Raw genomic sequence first — 5,612 nt, 5'->3', positions numbered from 1 at the left:
GAAGCGGAAACGCAAGCCACAGCCTCGAACAGTAGGGACGCTGATCACTCCCAGCTCGAGTTGGAGGACACGTCCCCAGCCATAGACACCGAAAAGGGACACGATTGTTGTCATTTTAGGGCGTTCTTAAAAAATGCAAACGGAGTAGCCATTTTGTAATGTAACAGTTCCCTTCCCAAAGGACAGATTGTTCACACTGTTCGCATAGAATGCATTTATTATAGCTTTTATGATTATTGAAAAGTATGTCGAATTGGTATTTTTTAAAGAAATAAAAAAATAAATTTCACACATTTACATTTATATAAAACTCGAAATCATATCCATTGCGCTCGAAGTAAGTAGTACTTTTTTATTAAATATTATTTTTTACACTTACTAACATAAAAAACCCAACACAACCTTCTGTGTATCTTTTCGAAGCGGTGACGTAGCCAACACGAGTGTAGTGAACAAAAATATACAAGAAAAGGGAAGTAGCGTGAAAACTCATTTGCTACGTAGTGTTTTGGAATTGGGTGAGAACTTCAGTGCAAGTTCAGGAATTTTCCCGGGAAAGATACTTTAACCGGTATTATGCCAATACGCGTTACATTCTCTGCTAGAACGAGCTTATCATGGGAGATATAGTTTCCGTTGGGTGAAAGAGAGACCGCTTTATCTGGGTGACAAACTATGGCCTTTTCATCCTTCACCTTCGTCGGAGGCGTTGAACCATGGAGGCTATCCTGCAGCACTTGGAGCGTTTCGCCGAGATGCTGACCGTGTCCCGGAGCGAGCACGTGAAATCGTGGGACAACTTGACTGTACAGAGGGCCTTTGAATGGGCACACTACTTCCAGCACCTGTACCACCGCTTCCACGCCAATGACCCCGTCAGGGCGGCCCTGGAGCAGCGGCTGCAGGACATCACCCAGCAGCAGAAGGCCACAGGCATAGGGGACCGTCCTCTCTGCTTCCCCGACCTGGAGACTTGCGCAGAACTTCTGTGGGGCATCCTACTGCAGAACCCTGTGCTCCCACCGGCCGTGTGCCAGCACCTCCTGCAGAGGCTGGGGCCCAAGGGTGAGGGCGACACCATAGCAGACACTGTACGCAATGCATTGCGCCAGAAAAACGCCGCAATGATGTTACTTTCTATCACTCCGAGTGACTTTAGTGGGAGAAATAAACTGCCTAGTACGAAACCCGGAACGTCAACTTGTTCTCTTGGAAGAACTGAGGCCACAACTTGTCTAGGGCGGGAATCCAACCACTCTCTCTTTTTTGGCAGGCAAACTGACCTGCAGTTTCTTGGCCAACAATGTGCACCCCTTGGGGCGTCTCCTGAAGTAGCTAGCCCTATTTTCTATGATAGCTCTCTGACAATGGACCCTGAAGCAAAAACGCAAGCATCTGTTTTGTCAAAACACTTGGAAGACCGGACTAAGTGTTCCAGCATGTCAGAAAAGGAAAAACTTGTGTTGGTGAATGAGTTGCTCGCCCTTATTCCCAGGCCTCGTGTCTTCAAGTTAGTGGGCCTAATGTTGGCCTCCAGTAATGGTTCTGTGACTGCTCCACTGCTCATGCAATGGTTGATGGACGATCCGAAGTTATTTTCTTGTTTTTGTAGCAGTCTGGATTGTAAGCTTCTTACGGGATTGTCATCCAGATATCCGAAATTTAGAGATGCTTACCTGGAGTTACTGACCAGCTGGGGTAGAGGTTTGGAGTATAGTATTGCTTCTGGACAGTGGACCAGCAGTTCTCCTGTAGTGTCCTGGGAAGCTTTACAGCATCATTACAGCTGGCTGCTGAAAGGCTCTGTTGACACAAAAGCAGCAGCAGAACGTATGCTAATAACAATAAAGGCTGAAGATGGTGACTTTAACGTTAGCGGGGTCAGTGTGTGGACGGATCTACTCTCATGGTTAAGGTCAAACTTGACTTTTTGATGAGGTTGTGGGAAAAAAAAGCATAAACGCGCTTTCCACATTTCCTTCTATGTTGCATTGGAAATTCCGCAGCCTCACCCAAGCTTGTTTTGGAAATCGTTACACCACTTAACTAAAGTGAAAATCATGAATGTTTGTCACATTCATTTTTCCTTCATCATTGCCACAAGTGAGATCTAAAACTACCTATTTCCAAGGCTGCAACGTGGAAAAAAGTTGTCGGCCAATTCAGGCTTTTAGTCCCCTGTTTGTATTTCCTTCTGATAAATGAAAATCTGTTATCAATATTTTAAAAAAAAATATATATATATAAGTGTAATTTGCTATAAAGAGAAGGATAATATAAAAGAACTGGAAATATATTGTCCATTGTCAACTTGTGGCTTATTTTCGAGTTTATAGATAAGTATATCAGCTATTTTTTAGTTTGATAGGTTTATATTTCTGTTGCTTTAAAACCGATTTGATGCGGGAAGTTCAACATAGTAAACAGTGGCGTATTGTAGCGCTCTAGAGTCAAATTTGACTTTAAATTTTCCACCAAAAAATCCACATTTCAGCTTTGAACCTCCTAAAAATGGTCCCCTTAATACATTTCAATTAAAACTTTGTCAACCAGCATTTAAAAAATATTTTTTTTTCGTTGAAGTAATGTTTATATAAACAGTTACCAATACATTGCAGTGTTTGGATTTCTGCATCACAAAGTATTAAAATGTTAATTCAAACGTAAGATAAAAAAATTACCTTTTAACTTTCTGCTTTATGTGTTAAACAGCAATCCTGTGAAAATATTTTAATAGTCTGGATTATCCAGCTACCTCCTGACGTTTTCTATTTTGTGTTGTGGATTCTTTATTGGAGAATAGATGCATATTGCAGAGCTTTTTGATACAAATATAGCTATACCGTAAAGTAAGACTAGGTTACATGATTCCCACGGTACTACTGCATGTCTAGCCTTAAGATTGTTTTGTAATAGTATCATTGCGATGCTCCTCTTACAGTCTGTGGCAGCACTGAAAAGCATATTATTCCTCCCCTATACACTTATATAATTGAATCACTTTTTGTAGCTCTTCTAAGTACGTGTTCCATGTTCCAAATTGAGTAGCTGTAGCTTGTGTTTACCTAGTTCTGTTTTTTTCCTAGGTCATCTAGAAGTTAACAAAGTAATTATTTTTCTTAAATGTTTTTGGAAAGGCGTCGAAAAAAGCTTCTATAACAGTCCTCTAGTTCTCTATATATATTTATTAGCTTTTTCCCCACAAACGCCCTGAAGCAGTGAAAGGGCACACAGCAACATTCTGCCCTCCGGCTTAGTATTGCAGTCCGCATTTACATCCTCACATATTAATTATTTTCATGCCGACGCGTTTATTAGCTTTCAGCATTTCTCTGACTGGCAATTTGTTGCTCTTTCTTGCCATTGGAATTAACAACCTCTGCCATTCACAAAGTATTGGACACATTGTTTTATCTGAGCTATTAAATGAAGCCCATTGCCCATGATTGTGCAGCTTTATTATCTGTTCCCTGCTCCATATTCAATTATTCTCCTCTTTATTCTTGTGTTTGTCCCACCCCATCAGCTTTTAGGGTTTACATGATTCTGATTGACTTGTATCATTTCACTGCTGACATTGCTTACATTCAGGAACTACTTTTTAGGTCTCGCCTAGGCAGCACTTGCAATGTCTTTTCGAGACATGTTATATTCAGGATATGTGCATAAAGCTCTGCCCACTTTCCCCCCATCTTTTTAATTGTCTCCTGTCCCTGTCCTTTGTAAATGGTGGCTTTTCATTGGTGAATAGGCTAATGAGTCCCTCCTTAATACCGCCTTGTCTCTTCTTGTAACCTGCCATGAGGACACCCCCTGTTACATGTGTTGTTACTCCCTAGGTTTTAATTACAGCCTCAAGTCTCTATTTTCTGGAAAGGCTTCAATCAAGAACCACACTTGGTCCTAAGCTAGGCTGGCAGTGGTTACTTCGCTTACTAGAATGTCTCACATTTATATGAGACCACCTATGCATTTCCCTTCATCAGCTCCACACAGAGTACAACCTAATCCGAAATTAATGTAATCATTCTTTTGGCACATTTAAAAGCTACTAATTGTATATATGGACATAGCTATTTGAATGTGCTCACAGTACTGTCTTGCATGCAGTGCTGGGTAAGGTCGATTTACCATATCTTCTGCAGGGTGCAGTACTATATGTGACCAAAAGAGGTCTGCAGTGCTGGTGCCTTGCTCACTAGGGACCTTTAGGAGCATTTTGCGGTACTGCACCTAGACATGATTTGATTTGAGTTTATATAGCGCTCAAATACCCGAAGGCGTCTTGGCGCTGGTGCAGACTAGTGCAGTGCTGTATAAAAGATATTAACACTAATTAACTGCGCGTGAACAGCCAAGTTTTGACTTGCTGCAGAAAACTCAGAAGGTCGGGACATTTCGTAATAGGCAGGGGTAGGGTGTTCCAGAGCGTGGCTTCCTTCAGTAAAACACACCCCCCCCCCACCCCCCCCCCCACCAAAGCCGTCAGCTATGCTCTCGGGGTGGAAAGTAACATTGCGTCAGAAGATCTGAGCTTTCTGCCTGGGGAGTACCAAGCCAACTTTTGGCGAATGTAGCTTGGTCCAATGTTATGCAAAGCTTTAAATGTTATGCATATTGTCTTAAACTCTAGACGTTTTGCTATAGGTAGCCAGTGCAGAATGACCAGTTATTGGACTGTTGACTTATGTTTAGGAATTCCGGCAAGGAGTCGGGCTGCAGCGTTCTGTAGTGTCTGTAGTTTTTGTAATAATTGTTTCCGGATACCGATAAAGAGAGCATTTCCGTAGTCCAGCTTTGTCAGGATGAGGGTGGTAACAACTGTTTTATGGAGATCATTCGGGATGAAAGAACTGATTTTCTTTAATAGTTTTAGTGTGTAAAAACAGAAGAATATAGTGCTGTTACTTGATGATCAAAGTGAAGCTTATCGACAAAGATAACCCGCAGATTGCTTCCTTTCTGAACAGGCATCGGTAAGGGTCCCATGTTCTAAGGCCACCAAGTTGGTGACCAAACAGAACGATTGTTTCCGAACAGTAGCACCTCTCTTTTGCCCGAATTTAAATTTAGGCAGATTGTTTTCATCCAATGATCCATTAGAGCCCTGCAGGAGCTAAATCTGTGGCCTACTTCTTCATGATCTATGGAGATTGACACTAAAATTTGTGGGTCGTCGGCGTAAGACACGACTGCGAACCCTAAGGACTTTATCAGTTTGACCAGGGGAGCAACGTACAAATTAAAAAGGGTAGGGCTTCGTGAAGAGCCCTGCAGTACCCAACATGGCAGACTGAATTGTTGTGATGTAAAGTTGCTCAAGCTGAGACATGATTTCTTCTATTTGTAAGAAAGTCTTTCAATAAAGTCAAGGCTGTGCCTCATTCCCTTCTCCCTTCATCGGTTGACCAAGATAGTGTGGTTAACTGTGACAAACGCCGCCGAGAGATCGAGTAAAATCAGAACGGCTTGACCACCTTTATCCATGTCCCATCTGATCTCCTCAGAGGCGGCAATCAAGCTGGTTTCTGTGATATGAGCCTTTCTGAAGCCGTATTGGGAGGGGTCCAGCAGGTTATTACTGTCCATACAGGCCATCAATTCATTATTTA

General features: G+C 42.2%; 1 protein-coding gene across 1 annotated transcript; it reads left to right on the top strand.

The window, feature by feature from the left end:
- The first annotated feature begins 469 nt into the window (after positions 1–469).
- FANCF (FA complementation group F) lies at positions 470–4,419 on the top strand. Its single transcript, XM_078667628.1, has one exon. It carries the CDS (start codon positions 717–719, stop codon positions 1,932–1,934), a length of 1,218 nt encoding a protein of 405 aa, XP_078523754.1. The 5' UTR covers positions 470–716; the 3' UTR covers positions 1,935–4,419.
- The last annotated feature ends 1,193 nt before the right edge of the window (positions 4,420–5,612 follow it).

This window comes from Lissotriton helveticus, chromosome 11 (genome assembly GCF_964261635.1).
Source record: "Lissotriton helveticus chromosome 11, aLisHel1.1, whole genome shotgun sequence".
In the NCBI taxonomy this organism is placed as follows: domain Eukaryota; kingdom Metazoa; phylum Chordata; class Amphibia; order Caudata; family Salamandridae; genus Lissotriton; species Lissotriton helveticus.
The sequence above is the reverse complement of the archived record's forward strand: the minus strand, read 5'-3'. Positions and strand labels throughout refer to the sequence as shown.

Coding starts and splice junctions, on each gene's coding strand:
- FANCF (XM_078667628.1), top strand. CDS start 717: ATGGAGGCTATCCTGCAGCACTTGGAGCGTTTCGCCGAGATGCTGACC.